At 47.1% G+C, this 22,678-nt stretch overlaps 1 protein-coding gene and 2 long non-coding RNA genes across 3 annotated transcripts; 1 reads left to right on the top strand and 2 right to left on the bottom strand.

Annotated features, from left to right (window-relative positions):
• The first annotated feature begins 1,695 nt into the window (after positions 1-1,695).
• On the top strand, positions 1,696-21,844 carry LOC129380623 (uncharacterized). Its single transcript, XR_008608804.2, has 2 exons — positions 1,696-1,990; positions 20,974-21,844. It is a non-coding gene; the product is annotated as an uncharacterized lncRNA (long non-coding RNA).
• LOC126543392 (solute carrier family 22 member 13-like) lies at positions 7,621-11,548 on the bottom strand. Its single transcript, XM_050190515.3, has one exon. The coding sequence runs from the start codon at positions 9,866-9,868 to the stop codon at positions 7,955-7,957; it is 1,914 nt and encodes a 637-aa protein (XP_050046472.2). The 5' UTR covers positions 9,869-11,548; the 3' UTR covers positions 7,621-7,954.
• Positions 11,730-13,180, bottom strand: LOC140213780 (uncharacterized). The gene is made up of 2 exons (XR_011890725.1): positions 12,976-13,180; positions 11,730-12,738 (listed from the first exon to the last, which is right to left on the bottom strand). It is a non-coding gene; the product is annotated as an uncharacterized lncRNA (long non-coding RNA).
• Positions 21,845-22,678: the final 834 nt, after the last annotated feature.

Here is a 22,678-nt window from a genome sequence, read left to right as displayed (position 1 = left end):
CTTCCCCCGGCGGGGCGGTCTGTTACGTTTCGCCTACAACGCGCGGTAATGCCGGCGCGGATGCAACGGACGCCGGGGCTTTGTTCAAAGCGGCGGACATTTTGGCCCGTCCGACGCCGCCGCAACGCCTACCCGCCAAGCGTGTCCAGGCGTGTTTCAGTGCCACGTGTATTCGTGTGTGTGTGTGTGTGTGTGCCCACGCTTGTCAAAGCGCGGCATCAGGGGAGCGGAGCTCCCCAAGTGAAGGTTGGCGATGCGTCACTACACTCGGTTCAGCAGGTCTCTCGGCTCGACAGTTCGCGCCGTCGTGGGGTCATGCTCCGCCGTCCCGTGACCTTCATCCCGTGACCTTCATCCCGTGACCTTCTCTTTTGGACCGCGACGCCGAGGGTATAAGAGCAGCTGCCCCCGGACGCCAGAAAAGAGGCTCCGATTTGTACTGTTGAGTTACGTGCTCTCCCGTCTCTCCACTTCGGTCGACCTGACCGGCCGCTCTTTTGCTATGTTAGAATAAACAAGTTGTTCTGTTACCAGTCTTCTCTTGCTTTGCCGGGACCTTCGGATGCTTCCAGTGCCCCAGGCCGCCAGGCCAACGCTACCCTTGGGGCTTGCGACCCATTGGCAATAACGGGCGTCAGCACCGAAACCCCAACAACTCGTGCCAGCGGTGCGATTACTACAGCACGGAGAGGGCGTAATCGTGGATGACTCCTCCTCTCCACCGCCGCGCGGTGCTTGCTACCGAGAGCTTTTCATGGTTCTGGAGGCTTTCGGTAGCTCCGCTACCGCTGCTGCGGCTTGGATGTGGCGAGAAAGAAAAGGTGCCTTTGCGCTGCTCTGGGATCCACGACTAATTTGTAAATGACGGCTGACAGCCCACGTCATGTGCAGTTCGTGATGTGCCGGAAACGAACTGTACTTCACAGTTTGCGGGCTATGTGTATTGTAAAGCTCGTGAAAGCGAAGGAAGAAGCGCACAGGGGACGCCAGGGAAGGGGAGAGGAAGAAGAGGCAGCCAGATTATTTATTCTTACTTAAACATAACGATGCACTTTGGTGCGGTCAGAGTTTTGCACCATGTGGGTGCCATTCACCTTCGCCCGGCCTGAAGATCGTCGTCTACAGATGAGGAACTGCTATAGGAAGATGAAGACAGTTGAATGCCGCTGAGTTAACTGAAAAGGTCAGCCCACCAGACTTCTTGGCCTCCTTAGCCGATAGAGCCAATTCAGCGCTTGAGAAACTCGAATCTATTGGCTCATTCATGCAGTGTGAATATGAGTGTGACCCACTTCCAAAGTTGAATGCACAGTTCGATTAGTTAAACCGTGGTTAAAGCGAACTAACTCAAGCAGCCGGCCATCTCACACAACACAATTTGCAACATCGGCAACAGCAAGCGCAGCGATATAAGAGCTTTTTGCTATATGATCATCTAACTCAGATCCACAAAGCAGAAAGCGCGTGCACTTGACCGGCCAGATCCTTTAGATGGTACGTCATCAAGCTCGTCAACATGGCTTCTCTTCTAAGGCGTAAGCCTTTAGTGGCTCATGAGTGTCCGTGCACAGTCCGTGGTGGATGCAGGAAAGCGGTGATCAATCACAGCCGGTGACAGCTGTCACAGCGCTTGATGGATGACTCTAGGTGAACGACGGGTGATCAATCAAAGTTGACAGGTGGCATTAGGTGAACAATGGGTGATCCATCAAAATTGACAGGTGGTTCCGAGTGAAGAAAGGAACACAGATAGGCTTTCGCCTATCGTAGTTTAGCTCAGCAATGTGCCCATAGATTTTTTATGAAATCGCTGAACAATCGGACGATGGACTGTGACTGTATTTATGATGGGTAGCGTTTCTTTTTCGGAAGTGCGAAGAAGTCGACACAGATGTGCCATGGGTTGAATGGCGAGCTAGTTTTCTGCGAGCCTTACATTGCTTGGAACCCTATAGAATGCTGGGAAAAGGCCATTGCATTCAAGCTCCGAGTAAGATCTGTCATCCACTACTTCTACGAGAAACATTTGCTCTTGCTATATTGCGGGAATCGTCAATCGTGCCACTGGCTATACTTGGAATTACAAATCATTATCAACATCTATACATAATGATAAGACCACATGCGATATTGGTTGAACTCCTATACAGTCACCGAAAGACGCTCCCGATCACATTTTTTCTAGCCAATGGCCAAAAAAAGCTACACCAGTAGCCGAAGCTATACCATTGGCTCCACAGAAGGCCCGTCGACGTACGACCGCATCACTACAGTGAGTTATGCTGTAATTGACTCAACCAACGCGAATACTCGACACCCGAGACCAGTAAAAGAGCTGTTAAGCAGGGACTTTTCACTCTGTTTGGAGAGACCGAAACAATTAAAAGTGTGTATTTGGCTAAGTCTGCGGCAAGCCTACTGTTCGCACAGATGAGCGTCAACGGAACCGTCATTGAGGTATTAATTGACACTGGAGCTTCTGCTAGCATAAGTAATTCTCTACTGATTCACCGGCAAGGTTGTCAAAGTCCACAGTTACGACAGAAATTCTCGAGTACTAGACGAGCGGGCACGCATGTGCGTGGAATTTCAAACAAGCGAAACAAAAGCACTACGCGTTCATGACGCCGCATTTAATTTTATACTGGCACACCCTCAGACGACGAAATTGAGGATAAACATCTCAGGACGTGGTGAAGTCGTCGTAGACATCCCGGTTGAGACATCCCAGTTAAATGTGAGTGCAGATTGTCATCTCAAGTGTGCCAGAGATACTTCTGATGTACCGACACAGTACCCGCAGCTGATATGCTTCGGAGTTTATCCTCCTGCAGCGAAAGTAAGTAAAGTTCCGTTCAAGCTCCGCGACACGACAGATGCTAGACAGAATCCCTATGGGATGTCTTGTAAAAAAAATGGCTAAAAGAAGTGTAACGAGGCTTTTTGCTGGGTGCTGAAACTGTTCTATCAGCAAAATTCACCTCTGTATCTCCGATTACAATTGCCGAAAGATGATGCAACTTTCAGGATGTGAACTGATCATGTACCTGTAAGTCGTCAGACTGATTTATTCTCATACCAGACGCCAAGAAGTGACGATATTATTGACGAGACAGGTGGATGTACATATGGGTTTTTCTGCATCGACATTTACAAATGGTATGGGCAGATTCCGCTGCAAAAAGACTACAAGTAATGCACTGCGTTTGTTAGTCCTTTGGACACTTCCAACTACAACCGACTCCTTTCCGAATGGAAAAAAAATTCCGGACGGTGCATGGTTTCAGAAGATCAACAGCGTGCTTAATGAATTCACTAGGATCTTTTGCGACGTGTATGTGGATGACATCGTCATTTATTCAAAGACTCGTGATCACCACTGATCGCATCTGTCCTGTGTATTAGAGGCACTTAGCAAAGCTGGACTAAATATTCACCTAACGAATAGGGAATTCTTTAAGAACACCGTTGTCTTCCTAGGGAGAGTACTTGACGCGGGCAAACGAAAAGCAACAAAGATGACTCCGTCAAGTGGCATGTTCCAGCTGACCGAACCGTATGACGTGCATTCTTTTCGAGTGTATACGTTCTTGGGTCTCAAAGGACATTTTAGGGCTTTTACAAAAGACGACGTGCTGAAGACCAAACGCCTAACATCAATGACTCGGAAATATACTCCATTTGCGTGGACTAATAATTCCGAAGAGACGTTATATCATCTGACCCGGTGCTGACAATACCGGACTGACAAAGCCGTCCGAGTCAAACACCGACGCTTCCCATTATGGTACTGGCGCTGTAATATACTAGCAGGACGAGAGTGACCTTGAGAAGAGACAGCTCAAAGTGATCGGCTGTTATACACATTCACCAAGGACGTACCTTGTGGCAGCCGGGCGGGCGCGCCGATCACACTTTTTCTGCTGGGAACAAAACTTACCAGCGCGCGCAGTCTCGAAAGCCAAGGTCTAGTAATGGGTTGTTCATTAGGAGAAGAGAGGGAAGAGAAGCATTAAAAAAAGGCTGGGAAGTTAACCAGGGCTGCTCCCGATTTGCTACCCTGCACCAGGAGAAAGGGGAGCGAAAGATTTAGAGAAAATAAAGTCCACTGTTGATGTCGCCGCTTCTATGTCACAGGCGGCCGCTCGGTCACATGCTCAGTCAGTTGGACGGGACACAGTCATTCGAAAGCGAGAAACATGATCTCAGCACAGCTCTGAACCAGCTAGACGGAAGACCTCTTTAATTGGATAAGGTCTTGGGAGTATGATCTCGCATATAATATTTTTTTCTGAATATTTTAGAAAATTACAGGAGGAAAGTACTACTCACTACACTGTAACTTGATCTTTATAGCTGAGTCTGTTGTATGTGAGCGGCGGCCAGCATTGAGGAAGAAGGGTGTGGGAGAAAAGGACAGAAAGAAATCAAAGTGGACAGGTCGAAATCCACAACCCAGCGACATTTAACCGTCTGACTAGCAAAGCAGAACGAGAAGACTGTGCTTTTGCAAGTTGCATGCGCCGAAAGTGATTGTGCAGCCGAAAACACAACACGGCCGCCATGTTTCAAACATCCTACCGACAGCGGGTTTGGAAGAAAGGGAAGAGGGCGGGGGGTGGCGTGATCCTACCGGTCCCCGCAGGAAAGGCAGGGGGAGGGTCTCAGCCCCCTTTCCCCAACCTTCAGCTTTCGTTATCCTTACGCAGGACAGGCCCAATATACACGCGAACTATGTGATGGCTGCACAAAGGCACTGCGCCGCGGCTGGCGTCGGATCACCGGAGGAGTTAGTTAAAGTTAGTTAGTTATCCGGAGTTAGTTATCCGGAGGAGTTAGTTAAAGGGCGACGGCGCACCCGCTGAAGAAGACTCAAGGGGCTTCGGAAGCAGGGTTCAAGATGAGTTTTAGCCCACCCTCCCCCACTGAAGGAACACTTCTGAAGCCTTTGCCTTCGGAGCACTTTTGTTTGTTCGCATGAAGGAAGGAAATTCGCATCCGTCCACCATGTCTGTGCATCTCCTTGCTTGTGTGATGTGTTTCATCACGACAGCGTATTTCTTTTAAAATCTAGGAAAAGTTATTTTCCCCTGACTGATGCTGCGTTCCTGCTCACATTTTGGATAGAGATCGCATATTTTATGGTCTGGATTGTTTAATACAACCCTTGGCGCAGTTTGCCTGATATGTAAAGAAAAAAAAAAACAGCGAATTTTCAGTCATTCCGTTATGATTATTGGGTTTTTATGTGCACCCAGCGCGACAGAGAGAACACGATTTACTCGATATGACCGCAGAACGGGGCAGTGCAAATAATGCAATGGGCGTGACTTCAGTGCGGCTCTGTTGCAACTTCTGCAAACAGCGTATCTAGGGACGAACGGAGCTAAATGCTTTTCCTGCGCAGTACCTAAACATGTACATATTTAGGCAAAGGCGCTTCTTTAAGGAGCAAAATAAGTTTTTTTTTAGGCGTTCTGTGGCAAAAGTGCCCAGAAACGAGGCGTCACCGGGGTTCACGTTCTACCGAACGGTGGTGCTGCAGTCGCGAGACCTGAAGATATCTACACTGATCTCCGCAATAGTACAGATCAATGGATGCCTACTGAGCTGTCAGTTTAGGCTCCCCTGGCTTCCTTGAAGCCCTCGGGTTCAGGAATAACAGGGGGAAAGTAAACATGTCGGCGATATTGGGGGCGAGCTCTACCGCTGGAAAAGCTGGCGCCACCGTCGGCTTGACGTGCCAAGAGGGATCACGTGGACACAGCGGCCGCGTCGGCTGCTTCGGAAGTGCCGACGCGAGCAGAAAACGAAAGTACCACCTGCGCCGCGGTTCTGATAAAGTGGTGAGGCTTTACCGCCTTGGGTGTGGGCTTGACAACATTTGAAAGTACATTTGAGGTAGCGGCTGCCTTTGGAGCCGTGCAGCATGGTAGGCTACTGCTCGGTGCCGCAGTGAGGTACGTACGCAACGGAGCCCGCTGTCAGCCTTATTCACACGTAGCCGCAGGGCAAGGAGCTGCGTGAAGCTTGGCTGGCGAAACTTAGAACCGGCAGATAGCCCTCGGCTACAATTCGGGTATGCCGCAAGCACAGACGCGAGGAAGATTTCTGCTACGGCACCGGGACTGCGCGATGTTCGGTGAGTAACAGAAAATGCGCACTGAGACGCTCACCCGCGCCCGCTGCCTGGCTAATGCCATGACGGTTTGGTCTATGAACTTGTTGATGCTAGATACTGGCAAGTTCACTGGAACGGAAAGGGAGCGGTAAGACGCACACTAAAGAAAGGCATGGCATATGGTCATGTTTGTGTTATGAATTAACGCACTGGATTACGAAAAAGAAGCAGAGGGAAATCGTACACTGAGAAGACCGATAAACGTACAGCGCGACGCAACTTGAGAAATAATATTGAAATGGTCGAAGAATTTAGAAGACAAAAAAAGATTGAATCGTCACGACGGCACATCACAGTCGCCGTAGGCGTCGAATTCTCTATAACGAAATTATTTTTGAACAGTTCTGGTAGCGTCCACGCAACAGTGGTTGCTAGTGTTCTGTCAAATGGTCATATGCTGCAGCCTAAAGCTCACGGCACGGTGCGAAAACGCGCTCACAGCGAAAGCAAAACGTGCGCGGACATGCATGCAGACGCGCAGTCGTTCGCTTCGAACCCGTGCGATCGGTACACTGAGGCTTCATTCTGTTATGTCCCATTTGGTAATACAGACAGCCCCCTATAAGAACATAATTCACATAGTTTACTCTCAGCGTCTGCCTACCTTACACGCAAGGAGCCGGTTCGGGAGATTCCATCACGGCGACCGCGCGCAGTGGCGTTCACTGTACGTATTCGGTAAAGAGATAGCGTCTGTAAACGATTCTGTGCTTTATTTTTGCTCAAGGTTGTTATATCAACAGTCCAAAACTTCCCTCGTTTTGAGAGTACCTACATAAATGTCGAGGATGGCTGCCGCGTGCTGTTTTTATTGAGCGCCGTAAGCGAAACCTATGTGGAGCGCGCCGCGTGATCCCTCATACTACGCAATGGAGACGCTTCCGACAGATGGCGACTCCGTAACTCCTCGCCCCCAATAGATTAGTAAGAGGCGATCGGAGGTTTGGTGGCAGAAAAGTATGGAGACCACAAACAACGGAGGCGTACAGAAACAAAATTCCCAGTAGTGGTTCAGAAAGTTTCATGCTGGGAATTCTTTGCATGTGTGTGTTCTTTTTCTTCGGAAAGATAGGTAGGACATTAGGCAAAATAAAAACACGAGCTTTGTGGTGCAACCCACCTGCTCGTTTCAAAGGCGACACGCATAGCAACCATCCATCCATCCATCCTGTCACCATGGAAAATGAATTACGCCGAACCGGCAACTGTTACCGTGAGAAAAAGACCGATAGCGCCGCTGGAAAACACATGACATGACTTTTGTGTATATATATCTACAAATATATCACAAAACCAGGGGAAGCAGTCAAAGAAAGCCTAAAACACATATTGTACAAAGAGATCATAATACGTTTTTAAAAACGCACGATTGTATCTAGATGAACAGTAAACGAGTGCCTAATCAGCTTGTTAACACAGCGATTAAGAAATGGTAGTGACGGGCCAGAGTTTATTCCAATATCAGCAAATGAAGATTTTACTCACAATGAAAGTAACTTTTCGGCAAGAAAATCAAGTTAGGTAGGTATGCCGGAAAGAAGGCTACGCAGTAGGCAGCTCATATAAAACATATAAGGCATGTCTTAACACGTTGGAAACGCATGCGAAGATAACGATGATAAAGAAAGAAATACACTGTGAAAATAAGTCCACGCTAATTTCTCCAGCAGTGTCAGAATCAATCGCCGAATTTATGATAACACGCCTGAAGTGTAACGTTCGTTCCGAAGGACCGCACCGCGGTCGAGGAGCGATGAACTTGCGATGGCATCGTCACTTCTGCGCCGACTTATGACCGTGCCTGCTTTGCACGGGTTGCTCTTGAGGGGTTGTGGTTGAGGGTGCCTGGGTGACTCCATGTCTGTGGCCGTGGCGCCCGCCGGCTGTCTTAGCAGCTCTTTCAGCGTTGCCAGCAGTGCTCTTTCGAATCTTCGAGCTCTCGCTGGTCTTGTGATCCGTCTGCTGCTCGAGAGTTCGCATCATGTGTTCCACATTGCTCCTCCTGTGGCTATTCCCATCGCGCGGAGCCTCCTCCTTAGCTTGCTCGATCAACGTCGTGCGGGGAAGGGTACGGATCACGAGCAGACTGGCGAAGAGGAGGGTCGCCGCAAGGCCGAAGGCCACGTCTTCGTGTCCCGCCAGGTTCAAGACGAAGGTTACGGAGGCGAACGTGGCACCGACGCGTCCACACGCGAACATCCAGCACATCGCGCCGCACCGCACGGCCGACGGAAAGAGCTCCATGACGTACACGAAACAGTGAAGGATCACCACTATTGAGGCGCCTCTGCACAGCACGAGCAATAAGCTTTCGATCGTGCCGAGTCCAGCACCGGCGGCGACGCTCAGCAGGCAGTAGATGACGCCGGTCACCACGAAGCACACGCTAAGCACTGTCACTAGAGCGACCCCGGTAACCAGGACGTGCATCATCCCGTACGCCACCAGCGTGACGGTGACCTTGACGTATGGGAGCCACGCGTCGTCCATCGGCGCTGATGAAAAATTGGCGACGTAATATGCAAATGTCATCGTGAAGTAGGCGGTGAACATAGCGAGTGCTCGCCGTCGCAGAGAGTAAGAGTCTAGTAACTCTTCCTCGTTGGCTGCCTGGGAAGCTTTTCTTGTCTCGATCTCTTCCTTTAGTTTGTCCATAAGAGCGGCCGTGTCGGTAATAGGGAAGTTGTTAGTCTCGGCAGCCTGCATCATCACCGCCTCAGCCTCTGCCAACCTTCCTCTCGCCACGAGCCAACGAGGCGACTCTGGTGCGATGAAGGAGGCCGGGAGGAGAAGGGCAGCCGGCGCAAGGAAGATTATCTGTTTTAGTGACCAATCGATGGACACACGCTGTACTACGATAAACCACACGTCACCAAGCAGAATGCCCAGCGCCGTCCAGAAGAGGACTTGCAGTGGTCTGTGTGCGTGCGTCGTCACCTCGAATGGAACGACTACGCTAAAGACTTCATTCAAGCCGACACTGCCTCCGACAAGGAAGCGTGCCAGGGTGTAAAGGTGGTAATTGGTTGCCAGAAATGTGCATAACGTGGTAGTCACCAACGCTGCAGCGGATGCCAGGAGTGTGGTCTTTCGACTCAGCGAGTCTGCGAACGCTCCGAATGGGCCGAGGAAAAGAACGCTGCCTGCGTTCTGCAGTGCGCTGATGGCAGCCAGCCGCAGGCGTCGATGACACACCAAGTTCCAAGTGCTCACCGCCGTGGTCTTGGCCGTCCGGTTGTCGTAGTCCCATTCCTCGCAGGCCATTGTGTCGTTGGAGGTTTCTGGGGCGCGGTCGTTGATCACGCATTCGTTGTACCACCAGTTCATCGGCGCTTGCACGGCGCTGTCGATCCACTGCCGCGTGGAAACGTCGTGGTCAGCTGGCGGCATGCATCGTTCGTAGACGTGGCAGTGGCTGGGCTTTCCGTCGGCTTCGAGTGGTATGGCATTATTCTTCCAATCGGCTGCAGAGATGTTGAGGTTCTCGGGCCGCTTGCACCAGTGGTCCACGTCACCTAAGATGATGGGCAGCACGGTGGTTTGGCAGCTCAGCGACAAGCCAGACAGAAGAAGAAGAATGAACAAGCGCTTTTGGAAGGCACCGTAGCCGAAGCCTTCCTGGCAGTCGAAGGACTCGCTTGTCCGGAGATCGCAGCTAGAGAGGCGGTGCGGGAAAAGGAGGTCCATCCTAAAGAGGAGGCTCTGAGATACTTGCTCTTGGGATATGCTGCCCAGAACTTCGTCGGAGCAGGATGCTAAGATTCAAACCTAACGAAGCAAGTCAAGGAAGAGATGATGATGATGATGATGATGGCCTCATGTTATGGCTCATACCCACGCTGGGGGATTGGCCAAGAATTGCGTGCTGAAACGTTCACCTAATCTTTTGAAGTGCTACTTATTCGATGAGAAAAAATATAACGAAAGGGAGATTAAAAAAAAAAAAACGTACAAGAACAAACAAAATACAAGACAAAAGTTAAAAAGTTATTCGTTTTGTTGACTGAATGTAACTGCAAACGGCATCAAATACGTCCCTGTGGCTGACCCCTATAACTGACGCACCGAAAGATAGTATGATTTCTGGTGATAATATTAACCCTAATTTTGCGAACGGAAGTTCTAGGTGTCTTTTTCTTAACAATTTGTATCGTCGACATACCAAAAAATAATGATCTAGTAATTCTGTTTCTTGGCAGTATGGGCACAGAGGCGATAGCGTCAGACCAGTCCTGTGTAAATATAGGTTTAATGGAGGGACACGGCAGCGTAATCTCGTGATCGCTACTTCTGATTGTCTTGATGGACACCACTGGATCTTCCACGGAAATCTGAGGTGCTGATATTCTGTCCATGTCGTTATTGATTCACTGACATCCCTATGAATTGAATATTTTCTATATCTGATTGCTGTTATGTGAGCCACCAAAGGAAGAACAGGCATTATAGGTCCACTCAGGGATGCTCGCGCTAATGCGTCTGCCATTTCATTTGAATGTAAGCCACAATGTACAGGTACCCATAATAGTTTTAGAGAAGTCAACTGTGGAGGAACTAATGTTAGAAACGTCTTTATTGGTGGCGAATTGGGTGAAGCCGTAAGCGAAGTACAGACCGAAAGGGAATCTGTTATAATAACTGCACTTATTGAGTTCGACGGGAGTTTCCGAAGCGCTAAAAGAATTGCTAAAAGCTCGGCTTCAAAAACAGGTGTGAAATCTGGCAGTCTCAAGGAGAATGACCAGCCAAGCGGAAGCGAGAAGATGCCTACGCCCGCCTTTTCGTTGCTCACTGAAGCGTCTGTAGCTATTATGTTATTTGTTTGCACGTGCGCTAGGTAATCTTGCAACAGGTTATTTAAAAAAGTGGCAGATTGATACTTAGAGTTGGGGGGGAATATGTCATCAAAATCTATCTTAATATTCTGATGTGATTCGGTTGACGGAATTACCTCTCGAATGTTCACATTCAGGCTATCTAATTCTTTTTGAACAAATATGATCTGTGGAGTGTGAAATCGAGGCCAATGAGCAAGGAAGAAGGAATTTGGATCATCAATGAATGCGTATTCAGATCGTCTAAGCTGCAAGCTGTAAAATTTCAGAAAGGCTTGAACTGTTAAGATGCGAAATCTACAGGGCAATGTTGGAAGGCGCGCTTCTTGGTAGATAACATTAATAGCCACAAACCTGGGGAGTCCCAGACATAGGCGTAGAGCCTCACGCTCCAAAAGAACCAGAGGCTTTATTTTATAAGCAGGGCCGCCTGAGAACAAGACACAGCCAAATTCCAATATGGGACGCATATACATTTTATAAATCATCAACAGTGAATCCCTACGCAGTCCATATTTTCGGTTGCTCATTCTGCGCAGAATACCTAACCCTTTCAGCCCTGGAATTTTTATTTTCACCGCAGATTTTTTCCCTTTCATTTTCTTCAATTTGAAGGTCCAAATGATACGCTTACAAAATATAAAGCTCGTGCGTGAAGTAATTACCGATTTGGCTTCATGTCCTCAAAAAAGGACATCAGGGCTCAGTGGGTGTAGGAATGAAAAAAATGTTCACTTTATTTCATGCGGCTTTTACAACAAAAACTAAGCAGAAGATTGATTATTTCATTGTGTGAAAGTCCTTGAAACAATTCCTGGACTTCGTCAAGCACAGATGCACTTTGCGCTTTTCACAAAAAAAACTCGAACTTTCCCTGTGCAACCGTCCATTTTACACCGCTGTGCCCTAGCGTCGGTGTGAGTTGGCCTTCACACCCCAAGGGTGAGGCTTGCCCTTCACATATTGCGTTATGTCCAAACGGCCCTTGAAAGGGACAATCTGCTCATCAATGCCCAGATGCTCCTGTACCTCGAGATCGTGGTACCTTGCTTGAAAATTCTTGAGCAGAGATCTCACGTTCCAAAGTCTGTCATTGATGTCTGGCTTGTTCGCATCAACAATGTGAAGAGTGTTGCGCAGCTTCTTGAAGCCGTTGCGCGAGATCTCGCATGATGCAATGAGAGCAGTTCTCTTGTAGGCTTTCAATATAGGAGCAACCTTGGATATTTCAGGACACCCATTATCAGATGGAGAGCCACCAGTCGGCTGATTTCATCTTCATCAGTGCTTACACCCGTGCCATAATGAAAAACAGAGTACTGATTAGTTTTCTCAGCAAGCTCAGTAAGGACGCTCTTCGGGACATAACGGCTAAAAGAACCAAATGGTGAGAATATGTCCCCTTCGATGTGAAGGTCATCGTGAGCTGACCCCTTGAATATGGTTTCTGGCACTTTGAAAGGCTTTCTCGCCTATCTGCTTGCCGTTGGTTGTGGGCTATCATCTTCCGAATCACCTTCTGAACTGTCAATCGCACTCTCCGCCGGGGTTCCAAGCGCGTCGTCCCCCTCGTCACCGCTGCCGCAGACTCGTCGCACTCGACTTCCACGTCTGATAAATTACCGTCGTCCAGTTCTCCAAAGACGCTATCCGTGCATTCTTGCAAGCGTGGTGAGCGTTGACCATGGCACGAGTAAAATAAGGCCGCCAGTATCGATGCACCTAAAAAATATAAAAGACAATACGGCTAAAACGACGAACGCATGACTTACAACCACTAAGCCCTGATGTCCTCAAAAGTGGACATGTAAACTAAGGGCCACTACAGAAAACTAATGCAGGTTAAGCCTACAATTTTTCGCATGCCGCCTACGCTAACAGTAGCAAATAAATATAAACAATATCAGCTACAAATACTCGAGACTTCAAAAGTTATAGATTGTGAAAGTTGACACTTACCCGAAGGCTGCTCAGCCATGGTACGAAGGAACACTTCGTCGTCGTCTTCGCGTGAACGTCCACAAAACGCTCCGCTACTGATGGCAGTGGTGATAGGGCTCTCGGAGGAACACCCCACAAAAAGATTATTAGTTTTAGTTTTGGTTTTACACGTGAAAATTACGCTTTACTTTGTGGGATCAATTGACGACGCCAGGGCCGAAAGGGCTAAAGCACGTTGTGCCTTACCCGCTACACTCTCTATGTGGGGACTCCAGTTGAGTTTTCCATTATATGTGATTCCCAAATATTTTAGAGACTCAACCTGTGGAATGGGTTCGTGTTTATAAGTAATAGAAATTGAAACCGGATCCATGACCGAGAACACTAAAATGGCACTTTTGCTTACATTTAATGACATACAAATTGTCTGAAGCCATACTTCTAGCATGCTCATGTAGCTTTGTAATTTTTGGTATAATGTGTTAATGTCAGTGTCGGCAGCAAAGAATGCAATGTCATCTGCATACACGTAAACGTGCACGTCCTGACAAGTGGGGATAGAGCTCATTAATATATTAAACAATATTGGGGATAGGACAGATCCTTGGGGAACTCCGCGAGTTTGTCTGAATTTAGACGAAGAACATCCGTCCTTAAAGCAATAAAATTCTCTTGATCGCAAAAATTCTGCCACCCATGCGGTTATATAATAGGGAAAATTACGACGCTGCAGAATATCTAGCAGAATTGAATGTTCGACGCTGTCATAAGCTTTAGCTATATCTAATTTCATCAAAGCAGAATATTCTCTCCTTTTCCGGGCAAGTTGGATGCGGCTCTCTAAATCAGCATGGGCACACCATATTGAGCAATTAGCTCTAAAGCCTATTTGATTTGGACTTAATATTAAATTATCCGTCATCCAGATAGTAATGCGGCAGTGTAATACCCTCTCTATGAGTTTGACCATATTAGAAGTAAGAGAAATAGGTCTGATGTTTTCTATGTTATAACCTTGTCCTTGTTTTTTAGGTATCGGGATTACTTTAGCTACTTTCCAATCGTAAGGTATCCAGGCTTTCTGTAAGGAATAGTTTATAACGTTTAGAAGGTCTCCAGGAGATAGATCAAATAAAATTTTTATCATGTGAACGGTAATTCCATCAGGACCAGGGGCTGACAATGGTAAGGTTCGAATCACTTGAGATAATTCTGGCAATGAAACTTCAGTATACACTAAGGATGGGGCTAATTTTTGCAATTTATACGACATCGATGACGTGAATCTACTCTCCAAGCCTTTAGCAAGGAGTTCGAGAGATTTTCTCATTTCATCGGGAGACAGATTGACATAATCAATATTAGCTGGCGATGGCAGAATTTTCCGAGATCTCATATACCTAAACAGCGGTTTTTTGTTTTTAGATTTAGAAAGGAAATCATAGTGTTTCCTATCATAATCCTCTTTAGCTTTAGCAACTGTACGTTTAAAGACAGCAGCATAAAACTTGTAATCAGACCAATTTTTGGGGCACTGGTTGTAGAGGAGCTGCTTCCAAGCTGCCTGTCGGCGTCGGTGGTCTCGCGTGCAGTCTGCATTCCACCAAGGGTTATAAGATGTTTGCTTTGCAGATGTAACACTGAATTCAGCCTTTTTGTATGTTCTTTTAATTACCGCACAAAGTTTCATAGCCTTGGTGTCTTCCTGCTCTTCGGAATGAGAAGCCAAATGTACCTTAAGAGATGATCTTCTTCTTTGTCTTCTTGTCCCTGTGTTTCAGTATCGCGTGCTCATACATGCGGGTTAGCCTTACCCAGCTTTCCGAACATGTCAGTTAATTCAACAATTGCCTTAAAAATTGGTTTTAACATGATTCACTCAACACTATGTAGTCTCTAGAAAGACATGCTGGGCTAGTTGGTGTTTGCTTACCGGCATAATGTAGCGCGAATGCAGAATTACAAAGAAGAGACACAGATACACGTCGCTTTCTAGTCTTTTGCGCATTCGCAGAGCATGCAGCCCGAGCGATAACTTCACCGCCTGAATTGCGCATGCATAAATGATGGCACAAATGAACAGCTGCAGATGTTTGCCAAGCTGACGTCCTGACATGCTACTCCAGGTGTTTGGTTGGGAACTTAATTTACACCATGATCAAAACAGAAACACCAAGACGCCGCATGTACCTAGGGACACACATATGCTGTGAAAGGCAACTTGTGTGGTCGACTTGCGATAGTGGGTCGAGAATACTAAAGCTGCCCACTTTCATTGCGAATAAGGTCTTTGTCTAAGCTGTCACCAATGTTGCGTATTTTGGGAATTCTCATATATTGCTGAAACCAATGTTGCAAAGTTGCAATGGCCGCTTGCCCGACGAGTGGGGTTGAATTGGTATAGCGTGCTGACTCATCGTCGTCGTGCGTTACTGCTAAAACGGCTGGACAGAGGGACGGAGTCTCGGACTCGAGATGTTGACTGGGCCAACCAGACCAACTATAAGTCGACTGGACGTGTCCTTCTTTGGCGCGGTCCATCGCCAAGGGTAGCAAAGGCAGGGCGGGTGGTGACGGCACCAGGTTGCGATTCTTTTCCCAAAGGAAAGAAGTCGGTATTGAATAACCTTCAGAATAAATGAATTGGCCCTGGACGTTGATTTGGCTGCGTGTGTGCTAAAATACGTATCCCCAGGCGCTAATTTGCCTCCTGGGAGGAATGGGAAGAAGCGCTCGCCCCCTGTCGCTGTGATGACTCGTATGGGGCGGTGTGGCACAACATACACTCGGTCAAATTCGGCCCGATTAGCCTTCAGAAACCCTATAAGGGCTTTTGTAGCGCTCAAAGTGCAGGGAGTAATTCTTAACGGGCCAAGGAAGTCTCACGGCTTCATGGACAAGTTGTGGTACAATTGCAGTACAGATTTGTGAGATCACCTGTCTGACCAGTGGCAACATTCACGTGCTGGAAGTCCTAAGAGACATTGCACGCGGAACAAATTTAGGGGGACTATTCGCGACGACGACGACGACGACGACGACGACGACGATGATGATAATGATATTTTGGCATCCCCTTTCAAACGGGGTGGGTACAAATCGTCGCCTAGACTGCTTGAGTTAATCAGGTATGCTATTAATGCTTTTCCCAGTAGCATCCTGTATACATCTTGTTGTGGCTTCGGGTGGCGTTAGGGCAAGGAATCCACCAAGCCTATCGACGAATACGTCCCGTACGTAGGAATGAAGGAAAAAGGATTTATTGGCTTAGTTACATGGCTTCAGTTACGGAAGTCCACTTCATGCAGGAGCAAGTTAAACGTCCGAGTTAAATATAGGGCTGTCTGCCCCACTGATCGAACAGTCTCCGCTTTTAATACCGTCATCTTCCCCAGGCCAGTCGACTAGGGAATCTGAAGACTGCCGAGCAGCAAATCACAATCGTCGAATCCGTTGCGATACCACGCCCAGGCTGTCGCAACGCTCCGCAGTAATCCCGCCTCCGAAGCCCGATGGTATGGAATATGCGCCAGGATAGCAACCTGCGAATCCAAGGTCACCGTCGTTGTTCGGTAGCATTTGATGGTGGCCCCCTTCATCATTAGTTTAGACTGTCAGGCAACGGTGGGGGGTGTGGCTTTTTGTGGACCCGTCAAGAGTCGGTGTCTACGCTGCGTTGACGTGTGGATATGCGCTGATGGATTTGTGGGTGTTAGCCCCGTGGCAAACGTCTAATTCACGTCTTCGTGGTGTTGTGATGTAACAATCTCGTTAATCTTCTCTATCTACCTTGTACCGCTGCCTATGCCTCCAATGTATCCGGTCGTATCAGCCTCTTCACTGTTTTCTTTTTCTACCGATACTCTGAACGTCTCTTGCTTATCTCGATTGCTGACCGGTTGATACTTCCCCCTACTTCAAATCCAAGCACTTCTGGAAGTTGTAAGTTACGTACCGGTCTCGCTGGGTGGATTCCTTCGCATTCCATCAGGATGTGCTGAGCGGTGTCCGGATTTTCGCTGAAGCGTACACATGCCTAATCTTATTGCGAATATTTGCTCCTGTATGTCTTTGTCCTTCGGTAACCAGCTCGAGCCTCAAATAGCAAGGCGCTTCACTTTATGGTATCGCACATATTTTACCTTTTAATTCCTTTTTTCTCATTCTTGTAAATCTTAATGCTGTTTTTCGTTTCTATTCTTCGCATATCCAATTCGCTGTCTATGTTTTTCTCACTTTTTTCTGATTACTCCTGGTTGTCTATTTTCATTTTCAGTTACCATGTACTTGGTTGCCAACTTTCTTGACTTAGGTCTTCCTCTATTTTGTGTCCACGCCTTTTAGGCGCAGATACTTGTGCACTTTTAGTAGCCCATTTATTTTGATCCATGTCCCTGGGCCTTTCTTCAAAACAAATTTTGCTCTGCGCTTCTCTCACTTTAAACGAGGCCCAACCCACGTCCCCTTGCGCTGCCTCATTTGTGGTTTTTACAGTGGTCTCCCAAAGCCAACCGGCCCACCGATCTTTGGGTAACTTCCAACCCTGACAATATATGGGATTTTAGGAACATGATGGCATTTGCGAACGTCAGCACTGACACCACGACTCCCTTCCAGATTACACGCACCACCTCGTACTTATTATGGCTCCAAACTGCCGTGTGTTTCCTTGTTGCTGCATTCCGCTTCGCTTTTATGTTAACATTATCTTGATGGGTGCTGGAGTAAGCCTTTCCTTCGTTTATGCATACGCTGAGGTATTTATATTGCTTCACTATTGGTATGACTTGCTTTTGCATCGACACCACGTAGTTACTCGTCTCATCGTTAATGATCACGATTCTCGATTTATCTGTGCTAAATTTAAGGCCTAGATTTGTCGTTGCGTTGCCACACATATTTCCCAGTGTCTGTAAACCTCTTGCATGGTCCGCTAGTAACACTATGTCGTCCGTATACATCAGTGCGGGGATCTTCTGTTGCACCATTTGTCCATTACGCGTCTATGATAAGCTGAATCCTAACTGATTCTTTTCCATTTGTCTTTCTATGCCCTTAAGATAATGCGTGAACAACAACGGAGACAGAGGGCATCCTTCTTCAGTCCTTGGTAAGTTTCCACCACTTCTTTAGAATCTCGGCCTTCCCACGTAATTTTTACTCGATTGTCTCTGTATATCTCCCTCAGCAGCTCCGCGAAATCGTCATCTATGCCTTCGTTCTCGCGCATATCCCATAAGAACTCCTTGTCTATGCGGTCATAGGCTGCCTTAATATCTAGAAATGCTATCCATCAAGGTCTAATCTGAGCTACTGAAATCTTTATGAACTGCGTTGGAACAATAATATTATTTTCCAAGCGTCTGCGGACTGAACATATTCTGCAGTTGCCCGAATTTCCCCCGATACATCATTTGTTTCCGCCCATTTCCACAGTTCTAATTTTATGGCTTGCTATCTAGAAATGCTATCCATCAAGGTCTAATCTGAGCTACTGAAATCTTTATGAACTGCGTTGGAACAATAATATTATTTTCCAAGCGTCTGCGGACTGAACATATTCTGCAGTTGCCCGAATTTCCCCCGATACATCATTTGTTTCCGCCCATTTCCACAGTTCTAATTTTATGGCTTGCATTGCCATTTTATATAGCGCCGATGTTACTGTACCTGGCCTGTACGAGCTCGTCCTATCCTTATCACCTCTGTCTTCGTACATGAGGCTCCTCTTGCGTTCACGTCATCCAACTAAAATTTTCTTCGTTTTAATCACTTGTTCAAGGTCATCAGTGAGCAGCACCTTGCTCTTTGGAGTGAGGGTTCTGATTAGCTGTATTTGGATTTTATAGGGACTTGCGGCGGTGTTAATAGAGAAATTTCCTTCTGCCTTTTTTACAGTAGAAGATTTTATGGTAAATTTTGATCTCTCTGGCTTCTGCTGATGCTGAATATCTTTGGATCTGAACTGTGCCTTCTTTTGTGCCGAAGTTAGCCTTAACAGTGCCTGTGATGTACTGCAGCGCATCGTATCCTTCGAAGATGTTACCGCCTTCATCCCTTACAGCCGTCTGCAAATTTTTTGTTGGAGCTCCGAGTGCCCTTACATGGTTCCGGAATCTTGTTGGTGCGCATTTGCCTTTTTTGCAAATATTATGCACCCAACGTTCACTTGCGTATTTAATTTCCGCTTGCACGAGCACACTCGGAATCGTTTTCTTTTCTCGGTATTTGTTCCATCTAGGGAGCACCTGTTCTTTGTGTAATCCTAATTTTATGGCTTCTCGATGATCCCTAAACGCCTGCTTACGCTCTAATATATAGCTCGCTTTATGTCCTTGTTCCGCCATTTACGTGGTTTCCTCTTTCCAATCCAACCATGCTTTTTTTTCCTTGTCTGTCCTATCTCCTTCCGCATAGCGTCTACCAGTTTCTTATATTCCAAGACAGTTGTCTGCGAATATAAGAAAACTACATAAGGAATATAAGGAAATGATGGTGGATGGATGTGGATGGATGTTTAGAACGGCGTGGTGGTTTGCACCACCAAGCTCTTGCTATTTTACTGCCTAATGTCCTACCTAGGCTAAAAAGAAACCCGATGAACTCCCACAAACAAAAAACGATGGATGGATGTGGATGCGCCACCAAGCTCTTGCTATTATACTGGCTAATGTACTACCTAGCTTAAACAATAATAACGACTCCAACTAAATGCCCGCCCCCTAGCGGCCGCGCCGACAACTGGCCGATGTAGGTTCAGCATCAGGTTCTCACATCACAGCGTGCGCTGCAGCATTGCCTCGAAGGCCTCAAATCGTCGTGATGCCGCTGCGCACAAGCCCGAAAAAGAAAAGAAAGGAAAAGGAGAACAGAAAAAGGAAAAAAAAAAAGACGAGCATAAGTCGCAGTGCACAGTTGCCGATGAAGATCGAAGACAGTCAAGTATATCTTTCGTGTAGCAGTGGAGCAACATCGCGAACAAGTGCTCCCACCTTTCGCAGAAGCTCGCCACGCACAAACACCTCCCTTTTTTAAAGGACAACTCCGGCGTTTTTTAACCATAATAGGATATTGTCATTTTCAAATGGCACTGACTGTCCTGTCGCCGGTACAGGGTGGTGCGATTTGCAGAGAACTTCATCAGTAATTTTGAATGGCCAATAAACGAGATACCGAAACCGAAAGGAGTAGCTGCTTTGTGTGACGTCACGATGAGTCAATGACGTCAGATCCTACAGTACTGCCATAATGTAAACACGCAGAACGCGTGCAAAACACGCAGTACAGGGTGCGCTGACACCGAAGAAGCGAAGCTGATGATGTCTCCCGACGACACAGCGAGCTTTTACAGAGTTTCCGAACTAGGCAGCGGCGATTTCAGCCACAGTGGGGCGTAGTCTCTGACGTCGCAAACACAGGGTGGCCAGTAGAAAGTCATGAGTCGGGAACGCGACCAATTTTAAAAATTAATTTGCAGGAAAACTAAACGACTTGCAGGCACATAGTTTGGCACAGGTAATCCCAATGCAAAAGAGAACATATATTCAAAATTTCATTAACATCAGTAGACATCGAAAAATCGCCGGAGTTGACCTTGAAAGCCTCCAGCTCGCTTGACTCTTTGTCTTTTAAAAAAAAGCTGATGCGGCTAGCTGGGCAGGCCGAACGTTTGGACGCACAGCGCAACTATTTCCGTGGTTTCGTCGCTGAAGTCCTTGGCAACGATCTAACTAAGGTGGTCGGTAGCAAGGAACCCTTCGGCATTGACGAAACACCTCGATTCGACGCCACCAAACGAGAGACATGAGCAGAGTCACGAAGCGAAAGAGCCGCCGTGAACCTGGATGTCGTAGTTATCTTTGTTTATTTCGACATTGCGGCCAGCGCAAGTAAAGAATTCCGGAGTTGCCAATGCTCCATGGCTTACATTTACTTCGTGTTTCAGACCTCTGCTTGCTGGGATTGCTTATTTATTACACACGCGAGCCAGTTACCGAGCATTCTTTTCATTCGCAGTGCCCGTACACGGTATGGTGCCACGCAGAGATCAAGAAGAGAAACGCCTGGAGGATGAGCAGACGACAACGTGGTATGGCCACGCTTTCACGGGGCTAGTCCGGGCTGTGCCGACACCTGCCGAGCGGTCACATGCGTTTGTTCGCCTATTTCGCTCGTACGATGGTCAAGAACAACAATAGTAACCGCATGTGGTGCATTTCCCACTGCAGGCAAAAACCGAATTTCCCACAATGAGATACGTCTTCTTTCCGGCAAAATCCGCCAAGAAACAATGGTGAGGCTACGGATAGGCAGGGTCGTAACCCCACATAGAACATTCCCTTATGTGCTGTACTCTGTATAACGCGGAAAGGAGTGTGTTACTCGGGTCCCTCAAGAAGACACGAGTTCCTCACAGCTCTCTTCAGGGCATTGTTTTCCCACGCGGAAACCAGTTGTGTAGGAAGGAGGTTTCTCGCCTTCTTTTAGATTACCTGCAGGACACGGATTTGGCCTCCACATGGCGATCTTAGGAGTGATTACTGTAATTGTGAGGTCTATGACTGATTTATGTAATTTATTTATTTTAAGTGTCCCTACGGTGGAGCAATTGCCGGCAGCAACTGCAAAGGCTAATCCCACCAGTAGCCTACAACCACTCAACTCAACAACTCGACTCACCCAGCCGATGAAGATGATTATGTGCAATTACAGAAAGTGGCAGCAGGCATTTGAATTGGACAGCTAGAGAAGTTACAGACATTCGCGCGTATGGGCTATGTCTGCACTTGCTTTAGTTTTATTTCTTTATTTTTTTTAATTTTCAGCGCACCGGTTGTAGGATTTCCGGCAGTCACATTAGGCAAATAAAATTTTTCTGGTATGCTTATTAGGCTTTTCTGTGTTACTGTATGATGAGCGGTTTCAAGTTTACGCGACATATGAAACACTGCATAAATTAGGCTGAAAAACATGTTTTTCCTAGTAACCTTGCAAGAAGTCGAAACAATATGTCACAAACAATATGTCACAAACAATATGTCTTGCAACATAGTCCGGTGTATTTATTAATATTATTCACATCGCACATGCATTGCGATACATTGGCCCAGAAGGAAATGTGCAAAAATGAAGTATGTATAAAATATTGATAGTTCAAATATTGAAGATTACTACAAACATGGGCGAATGAATTTCCTTACCTGCGTATGCAGTGCTCATAAAGTTGAGCATATTTAAGTGTTTGAATGACTGCTTCATGCTTAAAAAACGCCACGAATAGTAGAGAGATAAAATGGCAATACTTATCCCACATAACAGCTGACAGCTTCTTTCCCTTATTTTTTTTCTGTTCCAGTGATAAAGCATCAGTTAAGGAATGTAATGGGGCGTTTCCACCCCTCCCCTTAAAATTCTCCCGTGGCACTGTCATGTACGCGAGTGGACCAATCTACATAACGCCACAGAAAATGCATTAACATGGATTTAATTCGTACCTATTCATCTTTAATTAGCTATATGATAGCAGTTCCGCTTACATGTGGCTCAATATGTCAAGTACTAAAAGTGACGGGGTGCCGCAAAGCTGTCACACCGTGCTACACAACACGTTTCTCTGCCTTGTGCTGCGCTCGCAATCCTCCTCCGGACAGCCATCTTGGTTTACCACGCGCGCCACCTATAGGTCGCGGGCATCGCGAATATTATTTGTATGTCCTGTTGC

Source organism: Dermacentor andersoni, chromosome 10 (assembly GCF_023375885.2).
Source record: "Dermacentor andersoni chromosome 10, qqDerAnde1_hic_scaffold, whole genome shotgun sequence".
NCBI classification, from domain to species: Eukaryota; Metazoa; Arthropoda; class Arachnida; order Ixodida; family Ixodidae; genus Dermacentor; species Dermacentor andersoni.
The sequence above is the reverse complement of the archived record's forward strand: the minus strand, read 5'-3'. Positions and strand labels throughout refer to the sequence as shown.

Coding starts and splice junctions, on each gene's coding strand:
- LOC126543392 (XM_050190515.3), bottom strand. CDS start 9,868: ATGGACCTCCTTTTCCCGCACCGCCTCTCTAGCTGCGATCTCCGGACA.